General features: G+C 38.4%; 1 protein-coding gene across 2 annotated transcripts in view; it reads right to left on the minus strand.

The window, feature by feature from the left end:
- The window catches only part of LOC136857652 (dyslexia-associated protein KIAA0319-like protein), a 221,070-nt gene that overhangs the window by 136,401 nt on the left and 61,130 nt on the right, over positions 1-23,539 (minus strand). For both annotated transcript variants that reach the window (XM_067136474.2, XM_068225261.1), the window contains exon 11: positions 15,829-15,940. In XM_067136474.2, coding sequence (XP_066992575.2) covers positions 15,829-15,940 — 112 coding nt within the window. The remainder of the gene's footprint in view (positions 1-15,828; positions 15,941-23,539) is intronic.

The raw sequence follows: 23,539 nt of genomic DNA on the forward strand, positions 1-23,539 counted from the left end.
ATCTGAGTAGTCGTCTTTCTTCGCAAAAGGTCTCTAAAGTTAGTTTGTTTGGTTTATTTATTTATTTAAGGAATTGGACGAGATTAAGAGAAGATATTCTGATTTATGATAGGTCTAGAAAATTATAGCAGACTTTAAGAAGAAAGAAGAGAGCAGGAACATTTTAAAGGATAACTAATTTTATAGATGTCATTTATTATTTTACGAATTGATATTTATTTATTTTACGATTTTAGGATAAGGACTATTTTATAGATGTTATCTATTATTTTACAAATTGATTTATTTAAGGATTTCTACTAAATGACAAGTAAATGTTAAATTTAGACAAGAAGAAATATTTATTCTTTCAGATGTAAATAAGGACATAAATTAACATATAGAGATTAATTTAATAGATTTCATTATTTAGAAAATTCTAGTAAAATCTGCAACAAATGACATAGTAAATAGGAAAGGTGAAACTAAGAGAAATTGTTGTAACAATTTTCAAAATTCATATATACTTGTTATAATATGCCATTGTACCATAGTCCAAGGATCAATTAATGTTTGGCACCACTGAAGAAGAGAGCGGTGGCTCTCAAAACATGTACACGTACGGTAATAAAATAAAATGTATATAGTATTGACAAGGCGGTGAAAATATTTTTACAGAAATTTGTTGTCCCTGGAAATCCACATGAAATCTTGTGTTTTGAAGTAGACTTTCTATAAGTTTGGTGAAACTGTAAACCTTCGTGACCCCATATATCTTCTGTGAAAATGCACATTGGTTGACAGTGTCATAGGCAGCAGTCAGATCTATGAAAGCTACTTCTGTGAATTTCTGGGTTTCAAAGCCATCCTCAATGAATTGTGTAAGGTTAAGAGAACCTGGGATGTACAGTTTTTCCTTGGTCTCAAGCCTGCTTGTTGGTGTATTAGAACTGGCTCTACAACAATGAATTAAACAGTTAAGCAACATTTTCTCAAAGATTTTAAACAAGTGACACAAGGATATTGGCCTGTAGTTTTTGGGTTCAGTTGACATTTTTCCTGGTTTTAAAATGGGTATGACCCATGATTTCCTCCAGATTTTTGGAAAATGACAATATTTTACACAGTGGTAAAGAGTTTCAAGACCCCACATTCTTGCTTGAATACCACAGTGTTTAACCTGCTCTAATCTGATGTCATCAACCCCTGCTGCCTTACCGCTCTTACAACTGTCAATGGCTGCCTTCAGTTCCGCCATGCAGAAAGGCCCGCATAAGTTGACCATACAATTTTGAAGTCTGACCTACATATATGTTGGTCAGGTTTACCATTTTTCACAAGCTGGCAGGCAATCTGGTTAGCTGTTACATTTGCATGTCCCTCTCTAGCAGTTGGATCACAACTCAGACGCTTAAGAAGCCTTCAGGTTTTCTGGCTACTCTTGCTTAGATAAATCTCCTCTATCAATTGCCACTATGCATTGCTCCTGTACTTAGATACCGCTGTTAAGAGATCTTCTCCAGCTTGGAGTGTCCCAGAACTGAAAGGATCGTTGTCAAAGAGATCAAGATATTTTCTCAATAGTTCCCAGGTTTCTGAACTCAAACTCGTAGACGATACATAACATTCTTCCATTTTGCTGCACTGAAGTGTTGATTCATGAAAAATATAATGGAAACTGGTATCAAGTGACATCTAGTGACAACTCTTTACCTTTGACCAAGCCGATAAAACTTGCATGCAGGGATTTAAAATTAAATCATGCTCAAATCTACATAAGTTAAGGACTTGAACAATTTCACAAGAACAGAAGCCTGCAGAATCTTCAGCATGGTCCCAAGTGCGTTAACATGTACCATGAGCAGCGAATGAAGAACAAGTTCCCTCATTTAAACGTAAAAGATTCACTCCATCTAAATCAAAAGCAAACTCATTCAGGACGACTGCATGTGTAACAGCGCTAATGGGTCTTGGCCTACCGAGCAATCGTTACTAGGCATGAAGGCGTATGGATATGAGCTGATGTGCAGTTAGCATGATGGATCATCTCAGCTAATATTCTTGGCTTTCTATACTGGGGTTGCTATTTTACTGTCAGAGAGCTCCTTAATTGTTCTCACGTAGGCTGAAGGGACATCAAACCAACCCTCAGATCCAGATAAAAATCCCTGACCTTGCCAGGAATCAAATCTGGGGCATCCGCCATATGTGTAAAAACTCCTGAAGAATGCACACTAAATCACCATGCTATACAAATAAGATTGTCATGAATGGCTTAACACACTAAGGGAATTCACTTTTGATTTAAATAGAACTTTTGTAAGAAATGTAGCGACTCATTCTTCATTTGGTGCTCATGATGTAAAAGTATGCTTAGATCATTTGGTGACCTCTGACGATGACCACTTTGTGAAATATAACTCATATTTACTACAGAACATCTTCCTACTCAGAGGCAGACGTTTCATACAATACTAAAACAAATTTCTCATCATTCTCCTGAGCACAAGGTTTTCCATTATCGGCTAATACTGTACATACAAAACTAGACGTTATGGAGTGCTTTCAACAATGTGAACAACACTATGCTTCACTGAGCTTGAAATAGGACAGGTCCTTTTGTAAGAAATCAAGTAATATATAGAAAGGTATGAACATGAATAGGAATACATAATAGAATGAAGATAATGACACGTCAGCATTGGAAAATGGAGCAAATGCAAAAAGGGACAAGGACAAATAAGAAAATATGGAAGGACAAGGACTGCCCTCTTGAAACAGATAGGCTCTTTCCTCATCAATATCCATTCTTCTATACCCATTTCTTCTCAGCCCCTGACAAGCTTGTCAGGAGGGCAGTGTCAACACTTCTTAGAAAGATGGCTGGAAGTCACCAAGCTACCAGGTACGTCTCTTTCTGCAGTTAATGTCATGTCATGTTGGAACAGGAAAGGGATTTCACTGAAATGTGAAGTGCAGAATTGTTCTGAATGTTTATGTACGAGGGCCATCCGGAAAGTAGTACCCGTTAGCACCGCATGAAGCGCTGATGACTCGGGTAGCCGCTGGGCAAGGTCAGACCGCGTCAGTGGCTTGTCTGCCTGCTCTGTGCAAGGTTGTGCGACGCTAGCATTGCCTGTGTTGTGTCTGTGATTGCGTAAAATGTTTAAACAAATTGAGAACCCCGCCAGTTGTGAAGTGAGGGCTGTGATTAAATTTCTTAATGCACGAAATGTTCAACCTTGTGATATTCATCACCAATTAACGGAGGTGAATGGAGACAATGTGATGGACGAGTCGTCTGTTCGGCGCTGGTGTTGCAACTTCAACCTGGGGAGGGGAATACACACGACGAGGAGCATTCAGGGAGACCATCTGTCATTACAGACTAACTGCTGAGCACAGTAGATGAATGCGTGAGGAACGATCAGCGCATCACAATTGATTAACTCTGTGAACATTTTCCTAATGTGTCTCGAACAATTGTTCATGAAATTGTCAAAGACCATCTGCATTTTTCAAAAATCTGTGCAAAGTGGGTACCTCGCATGCTTACAGAGGAGCACAAAACCAAACGCATGACTGCAGCACTGACGATTCTGGGACGTTATTCCGATGAAGGAGACTCTTTCCTGACTCGCATCATTACTGGGGACAAAACATGGGTTTGTTATGCATCACCTGAGAGTCAATGGAGTGGCATCATGCTCATTCACCAACCAAACCAAAAAAATTCAAGACAGTTCTGTCCACCAGGAAACTCATGGCAACCGTTTTCTGGGATTGCCGAGGTGTACTGCTCATTGATTTTATGGCCCAAGGAGACACAATTAATGCTAATGCGTATTGTGAAACATTAAAGAAATTATGGCGGGCAATACAAAATCGACGGCGAGGTCTATTGTCTACAGGCGTCATTCTCCTTCATGACAATGCCAGGCCTCATGCAGCTGCGATAAACACAACTTTTGCAGCAATTCAAGTGGGAAACCTTCAACAATCCCCCATATAGCCCGGACTTGGCCCCTTCGGATTTTCATCTCTTTATGAAGCTTAAAGACTTTCTGGTGGGAAAAAGATTTGACAGCGATGAAGAACTTAAACGAGCTGTGACTACGTATCTCAGTACGCTGGCGGCGGAGGACTATGACGCTGGAATACAAAAACTCGTCCCACGTTATGACAAATGCCTAAATTTGCTTGGAGATTATGTGGAGAAGTAGTGTAAAGTATGCTCTTTCCAATAAAAATGTGTATATCTGTTAATATTTACTCGTGTGTCTTTATTGCGCAAACAGGTACCACTTTCCGGAGGGCCTTCGTATTTCTTAGCATCAAGTTTTCTGGTTACATGAACTATGGAGCCTAGATCAAAAGCACCCCTAAAACATAACACCACCATCATATTTCACAGTTGGTATACAACAGTTTCAGAAAGATGACATTCACTTGCCATTCTCCAAACACAGATCTATCTATCGGACCACCACAGATTGTAGCATGCAGTGGTGTGTGGTGAACACATTTGTTACCCCAGCTACAAATATGTTTGTTTTTTTTTTTTTTTTTTTTTTTTTTTAATATAAGCAATCGTAGCCCCACTACACTCTCTAAAGTCAACATTACAATTTTATAAGGCTGCATTTTTCGTGCAAAGGTCTACCTGAGAAAGGTCTTTCAAGAATATTTTCAACCACACACATTTCCAAATTGATATTCGCGGCAGTGACTACATCATCACAACTTAATCTAGGGCAGTTTTTAAACAATGTTCTTACAGTTTCACTCGGTGACGCCTGGTGTGAAAATAGGAAACCATGGAAAACCATCTTCAGGGCTGCTGACAGTGAACTGAGGTAATACTGCTGCACAGTACATTTTTATCAGTAATTGGAGCCACACCACATGCCACTCTGACATATTGGTTTCTTACCCAATTTAGTGAGTCCCAGAGACCATCGAAGAATCCTCATTTAAATAAAATGGAGATGTTATTCATGTCTTTTTGTGACCGGCTAGCAATTCACCCCATACAGCCCTACTGGACCAATGACCGTTCTATAAATCTTTGATTTTAAATACAATGGGACTTCATGGCGCAACATAATCCAGGCTGTGTTTACTCTGTTCCTTGCATCTTCAATTGGTATTCAAGATGGCGTTTTAATAAAATATTTTGCATCAACTAATAATATTAGGGTTATTTAGTTGTTCTTCTGGTTTGAAATGTGTTGTTTTCTGTACTTTCCGTACAGTCTGCCGACATTTCAAATACATTGCATTTCTAAAATAGAAGAAGAAGAAGAAGAAGAAGAAGAAGAAGAAGAAGAAGAAGAACAAATCAGGGAGGATTTAGAATGTGCCTAAAAGTGGATAGCTTTCTTTTAACTAATAAATAACCTTTCATATTTCTTTCTGTTTCCCTCTGACATTGTTGTCAATTGATAATTGACTTTGTCAGGCATTTCAAGCACCATACTCAGTTATTCTGAATTACCACCCATCTTTTCATGTTAACTGATATAAGCTTCAGCCAGCTTTGGTCATCAGCCCCATGTACTCATAAGTGTTGAAATATATCTCTATTATGATGAGTCTTATGTGGCCCGTGTAACTATAATGATTTGGGCCTAGAATTAGGGCTTGAAATAATGTATTATTCCATTTTTGCTTGGAATGAGAGCGGTGGTAGGGGACAGTCACCATCACCACAAGAACTGAAGCCTCGGTCCTAAGCATCCTCAGCTATGAAAGCATTTCATCACATTCATTCTGATGGTTTCTCGAACAGCCCGTTACTACATTACTTGTTTCACGAGTATCTAAACCAACCATAAAATGTGTATACCTTACGTAAGATGAATGAGCTAGAAATGTGACTGTCCTCAGTGTTCGAAACTAAATTTCTCATCCTGCAGTTGAGCGAGTTAAACATTTATGCTAGGACAATCGCTATACAAGAGTCTCACTTTAAACTTCGATGTCTAATTGGTTGTCTATACTTAATATGCACTGGTTGTTGAATCCTTCATTGATGGATTAATTTTTGTACAATCGCAGAAATAATGTCATCTAGTAGAGATGTTGGCAGCAGAAGAGACAAATCACAGTCAGCAACTATTATGTTACTGCGATCAGGCTTAGGGTTTTTGGACACTAAGCCATCACATTTTATTTTATTTTGGCTTGGCGGTATCAGACCATTCGGAGAATAGGGAACCCGCTCCTTTCTGATTCCTTCCCCTCACTCCATTATCAAGTGTCTGTTCCTTCACATATTTATTCTCATCATGAGAGTAATCTTATCTTCCTGATTAAAAGATGAAAAGAAGAAACCACTTTCTTTTTTTCAATATTGTAATGCCAATTAGTCCTGCATCTAAGGTAACTGTTTCAAACAGTATTCGTTGCTGATTTCATGTTATACTTGAACAAATAGCATGGCCCGAATGTAAGACTGCTTTTTTAATGCTAAAATGTACTAACAAAAGCCATAGTCATCTTATATATGTAGTCTAACATTTAAAGACTCATTTTTATGGAGGCCTATTTTATTAGTATTTTTCCTAACTGTACTGGCTTGTGCAGTGGAAGTCGCCATGCACATCATAGCTGAGCTCAAGGTAAAAAAATAACAAAAATTCCTCGAGCATTGACAAATATTTCTAATTTGTGGCTTGCGATCTATAATTGCTTGGGTCAATGTCATTTTGTTAATGCATTCAGTTCACTATGCCACTCATTGCAGATCATGTGAAAAGGAGAGTGTATTTGCCACTTCAGAAAGCAGAAAGAAGTTACGATATAAACTTCAAACTGCAGGTTTAGGTAAGACAAAATGTACTAATAATGTACAGACTGCAAAATATTACTGTGCTCCCGAGAATAATGAATGATATTGGTGGAAAGACGGATAAAAGTTTTAAAATCCTGGTGCATTAAGGGAAGCATTCAGAAGATCAAGGGCAGGAAACTTTAATGAAACTGACAGGTTTGTTACTGGATTGGTGCAGGAGAAATGAAACCAGGGTTATCCAATTAGTTGCAAAGTTATTAGAATGGAGACTGTGGAGGTGGCACGTGATTTAAAAGTTTTGGTAAGCCTATGGCTAGATGGGCTTTTATAAATGTAATATTTATCCATTAAATAATGCAAGAAATATGCACACAGAGTGTGTGAAATATGAGGTGGCTAGACACTACGAAAGTTATCGCGCAATATCAAATGTATAAAGATCACAACATGGAAGAATTAGTAAAGGTAAAGTGCGCAGCTACTAGCAGCTACTTGTGCAATAAATAACATATTGTATGAGCAAGAGGGTAAATCTGAGCCCTTATTGAAGTGCTCATTTAATTAATCAGTCATTTATTCGAATGTACAGAGAATATTTCATTTTATTAAGTACTAGTAACTGGCAGGAAACATCTACATTCAACAGCACATGTCGCAATTTCTGCAGGGAGTGTGGAACTCTGGTTTGTTTGCCCACAGCTAAGTTTGGAAGGTGGAATTTCAACATGACGCACACAAAGTCGGACAAGGGAACAATAGAATTCCAACGGACAACACTTCGGATGCCCAGGCGAGAGGCTAGGGTAGCTTATAAGAGATGTCTGAAGTAAGCGTCAGGTTCGCGATACGTCGAGCCAATGAAATGATAGAGCCATTGTCGATAAGGCCAGGCTTTGATCAGGGAAGAGATGGCCCCAATCGAGGATACGGCGGCATCTTCAAGGACGAGTTAATAAAAATGATGACCGCGTCAGTTAGTTACCTTATTATTCGGCGAGATTCAGTGCAGGTAACATCATAAGAAGAAGTTTTTATTTACGCGAGTGATCGTGTGGGGACTCATAAAATTTTGTTGGAAGACGCTCAGTCTGCATTTGATATACTCAAGTTTTCTAATACTGGGAGAATGGCATTTAACTTACGATTACCAAAGGGAGAGAACAGTTCACTTTAATCATTTCAAAATGTATAGTAGCCTGCCTGTGTAAATAGTTTTCCAAGGGCATAAACTTTACAATTTCCAGTCCAGCCTTTTATAAATGGGGAATATTTGACCTAGTTATGGGTGTAGATAAGAGAAGCGGTTCCACGACTGAATGGGAACTGGTTTCACAGTCAGTGGAATTTACCCCGGCTGTAGTATTCTAGTAACCGGCCGGTTGATCTTGACCTAGTTTCTACATCGTGAACGAGGGGATGTTTTCGACAACATCCAGAAGCAGAAGCAGCAACGAAAAATACAACATCACCTTTCTACCCCTCGATGGAGACAAAAGGACTGATCCAAGTCCTTTCTGAAGACAGCATCATCATCGATATGGCTGGCTAAAAACAAGATGGGGTCAGCTGTCTCCTGAAGACGAGTGGCCGTAAGTCAATATAACAGATGAGTACAGAGTTTTAATGTAATTACGTGAGTGTGAACGTGTTTAATGTCGCAAAAGGGGATAGGTTAGTTTGATATTTAATTTCTGTAGATGTAGCTTTTTTTGGAAGGACTACATCCTATTTAAAGTAAATGGTAGGAAGCTTGTTAACGTAAATATAAATTGTAACATAAATGTGGACGGTTTGCATGAGGTCACAGCTGGATTTCTTACATTTTATTCTGATTTATTTAGCTGAGTGGTTAGAGACATTTCTTTTATGAGCCAGTTTCTTATTTTAGCCTGATATATATATTTTTTTGGTTTGTTTTGTTTCAATATTCGAGATGCAGTGTACGTCTTGGGGCTTAGTTGTAAATGTCAATAAGGATTCAAATTAAAGTCAGGAAGGACTAGATTAAAGTATTATTAATGGGAGCTCAAAGTGTACGGAAACATGCAGTCACGTTTTCTGGGATTTATTGCATGATGTGTGAATGAGGGTGTGTAAGATGGTGGAGAGTGGATCCACGAAGTTGTTAGCGTCATCTTCACGACTATTTTGTATATCTAGGTGGTAAATTAGTAATTGGTTCATGAGTTCCATGAACGCTGTTTCGTATTTCGAGTTCCGAATATTAGAATAAAATTTCTGTAAAATTTATTACTATTAATTTATTATTATTATTATCACTATGAGTTTCTCGTGATGTAGGATTGAGATATTTCAGTAACTTCCTGATGTTCAGACATGATCGATTGTCAATGTGGCAATTTCTTAGTTTCAGTTTATCATAATTATTACAGAGTTAGCCAATTTATTATTCATGTATACTTTGTGCGCGAGTGCTTTGATTTGTGACCAGTGCGGTCGTGTTTCTTTCATGCGAGCGAATGTTAGGCGACGTCCTCCATATTTCTTCAGTTTTACGCAATTTTAGGACATGAGATATTATTTTGTGTGATTTTGAGTAAGAGGACGCGTTCCTCATTTGAAAAGCCTGCATTTTCTTGATTGTTGACTTGCCTTGGGTAGACTGTTGAGCAGCGTGTGTAAAGGGTTCGACCCTGTGCTTTTGATGTTTGCTGCATTATTTTTGGGAGACGTTGATCTCCACTTTGAGTCATTCCGCCGTGTGTTGGCAAGGGTGATATGTTTGTCTACCGAGGAGAGTTTTATTTGAGCGGCCTATACTTTGTGATTTTATTGTTTCTATCCATGTCTCTACGGTTGTGGCAGTCGACGAGAGTTTTATATCGCGACGTTTTGTTCGGATTTTCTTTTATTGATATAACCGCGCTGAGGAATATTTGTGTCATGCAATCTTTTCCAGGATACAACGTTGAATTAGGTGTTGAACGGTAAAGCCTACTCTGTCATTTTTTTTATGAATTTGTGGCACGTAATTTCATTTCAGGAATCCATATTGATTTGTGCGTGATATTGTAAAGTCCACCAGTTTATTGATTTTGTGTCATAATTATTTTTCAGGAACCTGCGTTGAATAGGAAGTGTTGCTTAAAGTGTAATTGTGTTTCCTTTTATTTCCATTGAGGCTTTGAGTGGATGCGAGTTGTGTGAATGCCGCATGCTTTTCTTAGTGAGCCCTGGAAAATATGATATCATGTTTATGTTTCTTTGAATGAATATATTGTCATTTACATGTTTTTGATTAGTGTGGTTCCGATCCACATTGTTTGTAGTGCTCGTGAGATTGCTCATGACTCGAGATGTATATTTTATGCGTAGGATGTTTTACCACTCAGGGTGTTATATATTGTACAGGTAGGTTAGTTTTGCCCCCCCCCCTTTGCGCATTAGATCACGTCTTTCTTAAGGTTAGGGACCCCACTGCTATGTCAAGTGTGCAGAAATGGAGAACGTACTCATCTACAGTTAAAAGTGTTAACAAAAAGTAAAGCTAGGAGCATGGTGCGAGCACGCAAGCCCATGTGTTAAAATGAATGAAACTTCAAGATTTGATTTGATATGTTAAGCATGTGTGTCGGCATACACTGTAAATTTGTAATATATTCTGTTTCTCTAGATGAACTTTATCCAGCTGGAAAGAAAAAAAACCCAATCTGAGTCATGTAAATCTGGATCATTTGATACTTTGCTATTTTTTAAATATTTACCTTGTTTATTTTAATTAACAGATTTTTCTCCAAAACTGACGTCATGCTTCGCCTTACTTTATTTGTAGTTTTAATTGACCTCACCGTGTCCATATTTAGTTATATCTTCCCCATCAAGATCCAGGGTGTGTGTATTTTAGGGTATTACTTTTTATCATAGTTTGGACTGAGCACTCCTGGGATCGGCTGACTAGTCTGGGGCAAATTACCTTGATGGTAGAAACGGGGACAAATCATCAATAATTATTGAATGTATTCACCAGTTTCTCAGTTATTGCTGTTTACAGAGTTGTATAATATCCAATAACAAAACAGTCGCTTTTGATATTATGCTCAATTCTGTTATTTTTCATAACACTTCTTTTCGTCGAAAATGCAAAGCGCTCTATATTAAGTCCCTTCAGCAAATGTCCAATATTGGACCATTTATATTGGTATTATAAAGGTAACTACGTTAAAAATATACTGTGTATCTGGTAGCTTTGGAAACCTACGTCATTTAACGCATAAATAACCATGTTATTTCACACATGGTCTAGCCGGAGTGAACAGAATAAAACATTATGTTCATTTCAATAAAAATTGTAATGTTTAAAACCACCTGTCTAACAGTAGCATCATTGTACTTAAGACAAATCTGAGGTGGTGTAAACAAAACTTTCAGGACTGTATTTACAACAATGCAAAACTCTTGTGCAATGTTTAGGACAAACTACGCCAATAAATTTGGTCATTATCAGAGTTTCATAATAAAACAGAGGAAAGCCTCCAAATTTTCCGTTACAATAAAAATTTTGTTCTTAGATTTACTTTAGGGCTTACTGCAGTTATACGATAGCTTGAGTATGTTGTAATTAAATTCATTATTTTTTCTTGTAAATACCTTCCGAAAATTCAGGGTCCTTTTATATGCAAGGCTGCCTTATATTCAGTTCAATATGGTATGCATATATGTACATGAATATACAAGTGGTATCAAACTTCAATGGCAAAACTTCAGGAATGGATTCCTCATACACAGAGAAGAAAAAGAGGATATGACAACATGGGTCCAGAAATTCATTCATAAGTGCAGAGTTATCAGACATTTGCTTGACAACCACACACTCTTGACTTAAACCCCCTGAACTTCGGGACACATAAGTCTGATAAAAGCTTAGCGTAAAAAACACAAAAATTCATGTATATATTCCATTATAACAAACTATATCACATACGTGTTAAGGTATTAGCTCCAAATAAGAATATTATTTGGAAACATAAGATGCTATGCGTACTGAACTTTGAAGTTTGATATTTTTCTCACCAAATGCCTTAAGGCACTGGCAAATTATTATACACCTTAAAGCAGATAAGGGAGTGAACGTGTTAATTTTTTATAGACTGTATATTTATACCAGGTGACCCACCTGCCCCTTGTGATCTAGGTTTATGCAACCTGTCACATTTAGTAGAAATCTGCCAACCATCGGTCCCTCTCTCTAATCCGGGATAATATAACGAGATGTGTGGTTAGGGCTAGAAGACAGTAGGAATCCTGGGCGCCACTATTAAATCATTATGGGTACCCCGAATGAACCCGTTAAGCAAGCACAGATACAAAGAACATGAAAGTTATCAGAGAAGTTGCACACAGAGACCAAGTATAGGTATTGTATAGGCCGGGAACTCATCGCTGCACACAAGCCTCGCAATAGCTCACTTGGCAGGGGCGCAATTCGAGTATGATAGTGGAAAGGTTCAAGGGTAAGTAGTTTGAATTCCACACAAGTAATTTTTTCTGTTTTTACTGCCAATTGCCTGGGATATGACAAGATTGCAGGCTTAATAATTTCAACAGACTGATTTAGTTATGTGGCCCCAAAAGGTCCCTTCCTATCCATTTATCAAGATATGGAGATGGTACCGGATGACCACTGCTGCATGTTGAAACCACATCCTGCACCAGTCAAGGAATGTAACATTTTCCATCAATGGGGGGGGGGGGGGGGGGTTCATCGTGGAGAAACTGCAGATAGTGTGTGCCCATCTGATAGCCCTCAAAGAAATGTGAATCAATGAGATGATCACCCATGATGCCACACCATACGTTCACATCCAACTGTACCTGAAAACTGCCTGTTGTAACCAATGGGGATTATCCACACTACAGTAGTGCATATTGCGGTTATTAACTCTTCCACTGTTGTGGAATCGCAATTCATCCGTAAATAAGATGGTCGCTACAAAGGCAGGATCAGTGTCCACACGCTGTATGTTGCATTGACTGAACATCACTCGGGCTTTGAAATCATGAAGATGGAGCTCCTGGTGTAAGTGCACATGGAATGGTGAAACCACTAGGTATGCATTAAAATAATCCACATAACAAACACCCAACTGAAGTTTGCCTCCTGTGCAATGGCATATGTGTGAGTGTGAGGGTTATGCCGGATAGTATCAAATACAACCTCTCCATTGTGAGCAGATGTCACGGTATGATCTCAAATCACAGTATGATCTCAAACAGGCTGTGTCCTTCCTAGCGATGTAGTTGCATACAGATCTCTTTCCATACTCTAAAACGTCATACATGTCTGTTGTCATCTATCAGGTAGCATTCTTGATATGGGCAATGTGCCTGGTTTGTATTCTGTCTAGCTTCTCCATAGATGAGTAACACATCCACATATCTATCGCTGAAATACATCACAAGGGAGTGAATAAGTTTTTTGTGTTGTGACTTGCATTGAAGGAGGGGAGTTTGCGGAGGACCTTAGCATGTTGTAACTGTTCCAATGGAGCACCTCCGTCCTACCTGTGTCATATGAAGATTGGAACAGATACTACATAGCTAACTGGAATGTTGGTTTCCTGTGTCCTGCCCACAGACCATCACCTCCTCATCCTCATCCAACCCAGCTCCATATCCTATGCCAAGATACTAACGACTCTTTCCAAGGCCACATTAACAAATCAGTCTGTGGAAACTATTAAGTATGGTATAGAACCTTGCCGCATCCTATGCAACTGGCAGTAGGAAAAAAAATTATTTGCATGGAATTTGAACCTTTGCACCCTTGAGTCCTGACCACTACCGTATCTTCGACAGCATCCCTGCCATGTGTAAGAGAGGGCCACGAGCCCTAACTTCGCCACTGCTAAAAAAAAATAAAAAATAAAAAATAAATAAATAAATAAATAAATAAATAAATAAGTAAGTAAGTAAGTAAGTAAGTCAGCAATTATGAGGCTTGACATGCAGTGGGCAGTTCTCAGCCTATACAATACCTGTTCCTAGTGTGTGTGTGTGTATGTGTGTGTGTGTGTGTGTGTGTGTGTGGGCGGGGGGGGGGGGGGGGGGCACCACCTCTACAACATAAGCTCACCAGACAAAAAATTAGTCACCCTTGTGCGCACGCACAGATGGATCGTTAAGCCTGTAGAGATGCAGCACCGAACAAGTCCCGTGCCCAACCACATGCCCACTGCCTATATGTGAGCATAATGCAGTAGTGATCACTGAGACATTGATGTTTCAAGTGGACAATGTACGTCAACATGGGTAGATATAAGGATGTGACAGAGTGGCAAAAAGGGACTATCGTGTTTGGCCGTGCCCATGGCCATACGGTGCGTGAAGTTGCTGAATTTGTTGGTGTTTCGCAGCGGACTGTTCAATGTGTCTACAAGCAGTGGTGTACTACAAGTGGCCATGAAACACATCAACAGAATTGTGGCTGGAAGAATATCCAGACTGAGAGGGACTGGAGACACATTTCACGGCTTGTGAATCAAAATCGCTTCCAAACCCAACAGGAATTGCTGCAGTCAGTAAATGAAGGTCCATCCTAACCTGTTAATGAGAGAATATTATGACGGGAACTGCATGCAGTGAACATTTGGAGTCTGTCACCTCGCAAGAGGCCACTGTTCACACAGGCACATAAAGATGCGCGTCTTCAATGGGCTAGAAATCATCGAACGTGGACAGTAGCTGACTGGCAGAACGTAATGTGGTCGGATGAATAATGTTTTTGCATGTATTCCAATGACTCATTTCGTCGAGTGAACCAAAGGCCAAATGAAACATATCCTCCTGGATGTGTGCAAGGTCAGGTTCAAGCTGGAGGTGGGTCTGTGATGTTTTGGGGGTGTTTCTCTTGTATCACGGATTGGGCCCGCTCACTGAGGTGACCACTAACATGAACCAGCATGTTTATTATTAAACATTCTGGATGATCAGGTGTCAACATAACTCAAAGTCTGCACGATGAGTATGGTATTGATACCCTGACTTTTTAAGATGACAACAGCAAAGTTCATTGGGCTGGATGCATATGTGACTGGTTTTATGAACAACCCCTTTATCACATCTCGACTGGCCAACAAAATCACCCGACTTGAACCCCATTGAAAATCTGTGGGACGTGGGAACAGTGGATAAAATGTCAACATCAGCACCTCCACAATTTGGTGAAATTGCGCGATCAAATCCTCAGCGAGTTGCTTAACGTGGATGTGACATACCTGTACAACTTTGTGGACTCACTTCCTAATCGAATCCAGGCGATTATCAAGTCTAGAGGCGGAGTTACATGGTTTTAAATGATGCTTGTAATGATTTCTCCAGGGGCGACTAATTTTTTGTCTGGTGAGCTTACATGTTCTTTGTTTATGTGCTCATTTTATGGGTTAATTCAGGGTACCCATAATAAATTAATAGTGGTGCTGAGGATTCCTGCTGTCTTCCTACTCATAACAACACATTTTGTTATATTACCCCAAATTAGGGAGAGGGACCAATGATTTTTCAGAATTGTAGTAAATGGGGCAGGTTGCAAGAACAGAGATCACAACAGAGGACGGGGTGGCGCGAACCACCTGGTGTACATAAATTGAACCGGTGATCTCTAATATCTTTATATGACATGCAAGATCTTTTTAGTCAAACAAAATGTACATTTTATTTATGGAAAATCATCATCTGGCCATAAAAGACCTTGGAGGAGTGGAAGGTACAGACTGGCAGGATTTGTAACCTTGACACTAAGTGGGATAGTGTGGTTAGCTCTATGTCCGGTCACCTCTGCCCCCAGGAATTAACCCAGTAATTATTTTTGATGTAGGCTGAGTGAACCTCAGTGTCACGTGACCCTCTACAAGTGGAAATCTCATTTTTAAATTTTTAGACTGTTTCGCATAAACAGAGCAGGCCTTTACTGCCTCAGCTAGGCAGCCTTTAAATTTTGTTTATAGGGATAAAATTTATTATGAAAATTATGAAATAGATTAAAAGAAATATATCATCTCCCAAAATTATTTTCATTTAAAACTAGAGAGAATTACCTGAGTTCTTCCCACAGCCAAGTAACAATCTTTATATCATCGCTACTATGAGAGCCATCCAACACAGCCCAAGTTTGGGGTAATGATATCACCACATCAGCCCCAGCATTTGCTGTAAATAAACACAAATGTATTAAGATAAATGCAGTTATAAATTCAACATAAATTATACAGAGAAACTATTTCAAAAGCAGTAAAGTTTGGTAGTTGTGTTCATTTAGATTAAAAATTTTAAGGAGAGTGGAATCAATGTTCATACACATTTTATGTATAGTAGAAGCATCGATTTTCTGAATACTGATCAACCAAAACATTGATTAACTGAAAGCACTGCAGTCGGCAAATTCAAATTTGCATGCATGTAGAAGTTCCGCTAATGCCCGCTTTTCCCCTTCCTGCCAACCAGCCTACGTGACCAACCTTGCATCGTCATTGGTGTGTAAACCTTCGCTTGTGACAGAGAGTACTCTTGTAGTTGTGCCGTTTGAAATGGCTACTAAATGTAACTCCTGGCTTTTAGTATTTCCAATAAAGTTAAAATATTTGAGTAGTTGAAGAATGGTGCTAGTGGATCAAGCTTAAGTTAGGAATATGGAGTAGGAAATGCAACAATATCCGACATTAAAAAGAACCGAGATGTCTTACAAAATTTGCGAGTGTACTTGACAGTGAATATGGAAATTTGCACAGATACATGATGAAAATGGTAAAAAGCCAGAAGTTAGACAATGCAGTTTACACATGGTTCATGCAGGTAGGTAGCCAAGGACAACCAATAAGTGGCCCTTTGATTTGTGGAAAAGCTCTTGGAATAAACAAGAAACTACGGGGTAATGCTGATTTTAAAGAGACTACTGGCTGGCTTATGCATTTCAAATCTAGGCATGGAATTAGGGGATTGGACATCCAGGATGAAAAACAGTTGGCTGATACAGAAGCAGCTGAATATTTGAAAGTGTCTTTTAAAAACATGATTGATAAGGAAGATTACAATAAAACCAATGTCTACAAAGCAGATGAAACTGGTTTATACTGGAAGAAAATGCCAAAATTCCTATTTCCTTAGAATGAAATGTCAGTACCTAGTTTTAAGGCAAGTAAATCATGCATCACTGCTATGGTATGTGGAAATGCTACTGTAACACACAGGCTACCTTTGCTAATCGTAGGTAAGTCTTAAAAATCCATGGTGCTTTAAGGGAATAAAAATAAGAATTCATGGAGAATAATTTTTATAGAATGGTATGACACTCTATTTATCACCAAAGTCAAAAAGCATCAGCTTGCAACTGGGAATTCTGGAAATATTTAGTTGTTCACTGATAGTGCCCAAGTATCCTCACACTTTTCAGTGGAAAGAGAAAACAAAGTATAAAGTTGTATTTTGCCTCCTAATGTCAGTTTATCCTCCAACCAATGGGCCAGGTGGTCACTGAAAGCTTTAAACATTATTACAGAAAGGCATTGTAGCACATGGTTTTGATTGGGGAAGAATGTAAATAAATAAAATAAATTTAGCAAGTGTACACAGAAATAGACTTGAAGGATGCTGTGTATACATAGCAAGCCTGGGCTACTGTCAAGGACAAGCCAAGTTTGGTTATATATTCAGTTAACTGTTTTTGCACTGATATTGTTCCCATTTTGGTATATATGGCTGATTATGTTCCATAAAATATAGAAACATCAAACTAATTGTACTGAATAGGTGGACATTCCCAATCTTTGATTGTGATCAGTTTGCCAGTACAGATCCAGAATGAAACTTATTGCTTACAAAAAAATTACTGTCAAAGATCATTTCTGAAAAGCACTAATAAAACCAGAGAAAGGTGCACCTAAAATCAAGGAAACAAAATCATACCCTCAGAATGTTTGAAACAAGGTCATATGTCATGAAATATTTTTACCAGCTTAGATATGAAACACAAATGTTCTTAATTTCATGATAATATGAATATAATAAATATTATGTAATTGCACTTACTTCCCAACTCTGGTAACAAAACAAGTCAGAATTAACAGCACTGAAAGCATAGTTACCACCACCATACATGGATATGTAAATATTCTGAGATCTCACTTGTTTGAACCTTCGTCAATTAAAAACTGTCCTACCATTATATTTCTCTAAGATAAAAATTTCGCTATAATTTGTCAATTGTGATAACCCATAGCTGCAGGAAGCCATTGATTCATTCAATATATATATTGTTATAACTGTACATACATTTACTTGTATTAAGCTGTTTAAAATGTCATAAGCTTTCTGTCAACATTACATCTTTTTTCACCATTTTAATTTTTTACAAAATTATTCAGCATAATTTTACAACTATCGTTACTAATATTTATATGTTTTACTGAAAATTTACATGAACAAAGGCAATGTTATTCAGAATCTATCATCATGGTTAAACTTTCTAATATTACAGTCTTTCAGATATCTGGTTAGTATCTGTGAAGTCAGTTTCTTCTGAAGTCACAGCTAACTAAAAAATTTGCTCTTAAAAAAAATTATCAACTATGATCTATATTACAAACCATACAACACAAACTGCGATTAAAGATAGTTCCGAAAGTAACAAACTTACCTCTAATTCCTCATTTAACTTGAACTGAGGTGGTAATTCAACACCCACAGTTTTATTACTTTGCAGCCATGAAACACACAATTCACAATTTTGTTGTCTTATTTAATGCCTGACTATATATTCTGCAATGTAACTTTAAACTGGGAGTACTTTTTCAGGTAGAGAATGTATTAAAAATTAATGTCTCAAAAGTGAACTAAATGGTGTCATTTCTACTGGGGTCTGTGATTCATCACGGCATGGCAATAGAGTTGCTAATGAAACTATTCTTGCCTGCTAACAACACTACAGACCTGAACCTATGCTGGTAGTTAGCTTCATTCAATTGTCTGTAACATCCAAACCAACCTTCTAAAATATTGTTGAGAGAGAGAGAGAGAGAGAGAGAGAGAGAGAGAAAAGAAAAGAAAAGAAAAGAAGAACACTACTGCCTGAGCTACTAAGCCAAGCCACATTTCTTTTACTTATCCAGTTGTTCCTGATACATTTAATTATGTGCAACGCATCAAATATGAAAACAGGTTTCCTGTCACTCACATAGGGATAGGGAACAACAGAATCTAACTGCTGACTGTTACAAAAGTCATAAGTTATTTATAATTTTCGTAGTGATTTGTATTGAAGATACAGACGAAAAAAATTGTGTTAAGCGGGAAAACGTACTATCGAATATCCCATTAAAAACTATCCAACAGGGATATGGTATCACTTTACACATTACTATATTTTACATGGTGTGTGCAGTGTTTCAGGAGATAAAGGAGAGCACCAAAATGTGTGAAAAAGTCGAGAGAACAAATATCAATAATTCTCTACTAGAGCCTGTAAAGGTAACAAGAGACTATTAAAAGATGTGAAAAGCCGGGCTGAGTGGCTCAGACGGTTAAGGCGCTGGGCCTTCTGACCCCAACTTGGCAGGTTCGATCCTGACTCAGTCCGGTGGTATTTGAAGGTGCTCAAATACGTCAGCCTTGTGTCAGTAGATTTACTGGCACGTAAAAGAACTCCTGCGTGACTAAATTCCGGCACCGTGGCGTCTCCGAAAACCGTAAAAGAGTAGTTAGTGGGACGTAAAACAAATAACATTATTAAAGATGTGAAAAACACGGAAGAACAGATACGACATTCTTTTGCCCTTGGATTCATAGAAGTAGTTACAGTACCTACATATCATGGCAGATCACCTTTCTTACTAAAACATTTCTAGGTTTCTGACCAGTGGGTAATTAAAGACTGTTTTCTGGTCACTCCGAGCATGAATTTCTCAGGAGGTTATACCCGCCATGCGCGATTAAGCGCCTTTGGCCGTCATCTTGAACACAAAACTTCGGTAGCACTCGGCATTGGTTCGGACAGACTCGCTGGTGAATAATAAAAACAGTAACTTGACTAGCAGTCTGTATTTTTGTATTAATGGTACACCGCTTTCTCATTGCCTGCATCTTTACATGACATTTTAATGGGATAGGCCTACAGTATATGGAAGCCTTATTACTTAACGGAACCTACAAATGACCTGTCAAAGATCTGTTATTGCTGCACTATAGACTTGTGTATTTTAACTTCAGTCATACCACACTGATTTAAATCATCTTATCACAAGAACAGTTATTGGCATTACCTTCATAAATGCAAACATAGTACAGTACATAATAATAACAATGACTATATACAGAACACACGGCTTTTGTCACTGTCCACATTACACTGAAATTTGAAAAAAAACAACGTAGGCCTCTAGATCACGAAGTTCACTATACAGGCGTTTAAAAAGTTTTTTTGCCCTATAGACTTATTTTAACTTTAGTTGTACCACACCGATTTAAATCACCTGACAACAAGAACAGTTATTGGCAATACCTTATGTAAACATAATACTGTGCATAATAATGACTATATACAGAACACACAGCTTTTGTCACTCTCCACATTATACTGGCATTTCAAAAATAAAAACAAAAAGCAGCATAGCCTATAAACGACGAAGTTCACTGTATAGGCATTTAAAAAGTTTTTGCAAGGAGAAATAACACAGTGGTCTGCAGATTCATATCACTTCATCACATTAACATTTATTGACAGTACGGTACCGTAATAAAATAATAATAACTATATACAGAACACTTGGCGTTATGTCACTGTCCACAGCGAACATATGTTTCAAAAACGTAAAACACAACGTAGGCACTTAAGTCACAAAGTTGTCTTACTGACATTTAAAAAACATACACAATATGGTTTGTTTTCTGCTTCTTTGCCCCAAAGTATACAGGATCGAGTCTAATTGTGACAGGATGTTCATGACATTTTTGTCAACCTCAAAACTGGACACAAAGCTTTGAAATGTTTCCATCGTTTCCAATGCCTCTGCTAGGGTAGGTGTGTCTTCTTCTTCTTCTTCTTCTTCTTCTTCTTCTTTCACATGCTCTTCAAAACATTGCTGATTGTCTGAGGCTGATTGTTACACTCTACATACCTGCAAAATTCATCAGGCTCTTCAGTGACTTCAACGAAATTTTATGTTCTATCGACAGTTTCGTTTTCCACTCGAAATCCTGTCTTACGGAAGCAATCGTAGTTTGATCAACAGAGTCGCAAGAACATTTTAGAAAGTGCATAGCATCTAGGATCATGATCTTCTTCATACGAGCACTGTCGATGTTTGCCAACCTTTTCTGTACCAGCATTTTGCGGTACTTCTTTTTCACAGGGGTTGTAGTCGGCTCGTGCAATTTGCCAGGAGAAATACCATCTTTACATTCCTGGTAGGTATATTTACAGGATGAGCAGCACACCAATCAATTAGCAGTAACATTTTACAATTTTTGGTCCCCATTTTGGCACAGAGTGCGCGCAAAACTTCTTCAAAAAGGGACGATGTCATCCAAGCATTGCCGTTGGCTTTATATTTGCACAACAAACTCTGAACATTTTTGAAACATCGAGGCTTTATGGTTTTGCCAACGACAAGTGGTGGCAACTTTTCTTTGTCGCTCTCATTGCAGCATAGCAGGACAGTAAATCTTTCCTTGCTTAGCTTCCCACCACGGCAGGTCTCTCCTCTGTACGCGAGAGTCCTGCCGGGAAGCAGGCTAAAAAAGAGTCCCATTTCATCAGCATTGAAGACATCATTGGAATCGTAGTCTTTCAGCAGTAGCAGAAGTGTAACTGTAGTCCATGTTTCTACAGTCTCGCCATCAATACTGGCTGCTTCTCCTCTCACACATTTGTAAACTAGACCAAGTCTATTTTTAAAATGCTCAATCCATCCATTGGAAACAGCGAAGTTTGTCAGTCTGATTTTGTTGGCAATGTAAGTTGCTTTTTCGCAAAGTATAGTTCCATCTACTGGGAGATTTGCAGCACGTGCTTGGTTGAACCACTTCAAAATCATTCTTTCCAACTTTGGAAACTTTTCTTCACGCACTTGTTTTCTTTTTCCATTTCTATTTTGCTTATTTTTCAATTTTGTCTCGGTTTATCATAATAGTGTTCAAAATAGAAGTTGCCAGTTTTAATATTCGTGCCAACTCTACGTGCTTAAGATGTGGATTCCTATCTACTTTTTGAAGGATTTTAAATTTTTCTTCATTAGTGAATGGTTTCACGGCCCTTTTCTTATCCATAGCTAGGTTATCACAAGACAGATACCGTATGTACTGCGCTACTGAACTTCTCACGATTATCCTACTAGTCCGTAAGTGCGCTGTCACGCGGAAAATAATCACTTCACTTCTTTTTACTACTCAACACAATAAATTTCTAACTTCTGATTGGAATGCGAAATAAGCTACAAGCACAATCAAGTGCACTGGGTTATTCAACAATCTCGCTGACAACGAAGACCTTTCCATAGAACAAAGTATATAGAACAAAAAATAAACTACTTTTTCCTTTGAGAAAATCAAATGATCATAGATATGTCTCTTGGTCATGACCATCCACCAATGGCTGCACGGTTGCTAGAGTTACACTTCCGTTACACATTTCGTGGTGTTAACATCCGTGACGCATAATTTCAGATGACTCCCACCCATAAGCCATGTATTTCAACAGGACAGCTTTGGAAAAAAAAAAGCGTGAAAACTGAATTCAGCGCTCTTAGCCGCAGTGGAATCTATTACTGTACTTTAACTTAGCACTGTCCTGTCTTGTTCTAGTGTAAAATCTTTGCTGCCAATCATTGACACAAAACTAAACTTCACCGAAGCTAACAGCTTGCCCCTCGAAGGCGCAATATACTCAGTGTTTGAGAATTCAAGGTCATTTCCTCTTATCGCGCAACTTTCTCCGACCGACCCGTGGCGAGGGCTCTTATCTCTGTTGGAAATCACATTCCGTACACAAGGGATGACAAAGAACATGTTCAGGTCTGGGGAATATACAATCATACTAAGCTGTAAAGGCGAAAAATCGTGACGTGTTAGGTGAGGTATTTTTTTATACAGATTTAATATCATGGGTGTCGGGACCTCAAATTTACGACGTGCTAAGCAGGAAAACGTGTTAATGAGGAACGTACTAATGCGGTTTCACTGTAATAAGAATTCAAATGAAGAGAGAGTTCGAGCTATTCAATACACATTTATTATAGTAACTGTAGGTTAAAACACCATGGTACTAGTTTTGACTTTTCTTTGAAGTCATCTTCAGCCATAAATCTTAAAAATTGACATGACAGTGACACAATGATATACATCATCATCATCCAGGTATTCTGCCTTATGTCAGGTCTTGTCATGGGATGAACCTCTTCCACTTTTGCCTGTCCTGCGCCAAGTTTTTTACACTAACCATTCAGCCAACGACTGTTAGACTGTTATAACTATAAAAGTCTATTTAAAATGTCATCAAAAATTCTGTATTAAAACTTGATGATAACACATGTAGGTTTTTTTCCCTTTTTTTTTGTAAGTTGCTTTACGTCGCACCGACACAGATGGGTCTTATGGCGACAATGGGATAGGAACGAGCTAGGAGTGGAAAGGAAGCGGCCATGGCCTTAATTAAGGTACAGCTCCAGCACTTGCTTGGTGTGAAAATGGGACACCACAGAAAACCATCTTCAAGGCTGATGACAGTGGGGTTCGAACCCACCATCTCCCGAATACTGGATA

This window comes from Anabrus simplex, chromosome 1 (assembly GCF_040414725.1).
Source record: "Anabrus simplex isolate iqAnaSimp1 chromosome 1, ASM4041472v1, whole genome shotgun sequence".
Taxonomy (NCBI): Eukaryota; Metazoa; Arthropoda; class Insecta; order Orthoptera; family Tettigoniidae; genus Anabrus; species Anabrus simplex.